The sequence below is a fragment of the Octodon degus genome, unplaced genomic scaffold (assembly GCF_000260255.1).
Source record: "Octodon degus isolate 3935 unplaced genomic scaffold, OctDeg1.0 scaffold00022, whole genome shotgun sequence".
Lineage (NCBI taxonomy): Eukaryota > Metazoa > Chordata > Mammalia > Rodentia > Octodontidae > Octodon > Octodon degus.
The window spans coordinates 19087386-19088243 of NW_004524598.1; the positions used below are offsets into that span (position 1 = coordinate 19087386).

Consider the following 858-nt stretch of genomic DNA (forward strand, 5'->3'; position numbering starts at 1 on the left):
CTAGCTTTGAGATAATAGCAGTTTCCTGGATGATAAGAAATTTACTATTTAATTACATTGAATTATTTCCCCAGAAACATTTTCATAGATTCCATATGTAAAAGGCTCAGTATCAAAATAATGTAAGTGGATTTTTTGATACTTGTATATAGTAACAACTTCATTTTTCTTTTAGGGTCCTGGGAATTGAGCTCAGGACCTCATACTTGCTGGGCAGTTGCTGCACCACAGTTACATCCCTGGCCCTACACATGCTAACAACTTTTTATTATAAATAGTATATATGTAAGGGAGAGAGTAAAAATTGTACTTAAAAAGGTTCTGAAGAGTAGTGTTAGTTTTTTAAATGAAGATGTCCTGAAATTTGCTCAAATTCAGAAGACTGTCTAATTCCTAAAATACTTTGTCGAGTTATTCCATAACCCAGACACTGCCCGCCCCACTTACTGCACAGCCCGTCCTCGCAGTGGCTGGGGCAGCTGGCGCAGGGGTCCCCTTGCTTGTAAGGGGTGTAGAGCCTTTCCTCAAAGTTACCACTGAAATTTGAAAGGCAAAACATAAAATGTTATTTAAAAATTTCTATTCAGTTTATACTCATCAGCATATATATTTTTTTCAAAGAATTTTTAAATATCTAACATTTCCCAGATGTATTCAAATAACAACGTTATAGAAACTAGTATAACACTTCCTTATTATTATCATGAGTCATTATCATTTAATTATAAAAATTATTGATTGTAACAATGGGACAAGAGGTAACGCAGCTCTATTCTCTCATACAGAATGCGTGAAAAATAACGAAGATCAAAATAGGTGTAAAAGTTTTCTAGAAGTCCTTTCTTCCTTCCTTCCTTC

General features: G+C 34.5%; 1 protein-coding gene across 1 annotated transcript in view; it reads right to left on the bottom strand.

Moving 5' to 3' along the window:
• Positions 1–334: 334 nt before the first annotated feature.
• LOC101576585 (cysteine-rich secretory protein 3-like) overlaps positions 335–858 on the bottom strand; it is a 27555-nt gene continuing 27031 nt past the window's right edge. Inside the window, exon 7 of the mRNA XM_023711936.1 lies at positions 335–536. Within this exon, the coding sequence (XP_023567704.1) occupies positions 335–536 (202 nt within the window). The remainder of the gene's footprint in view (positions 537–858) is intronic.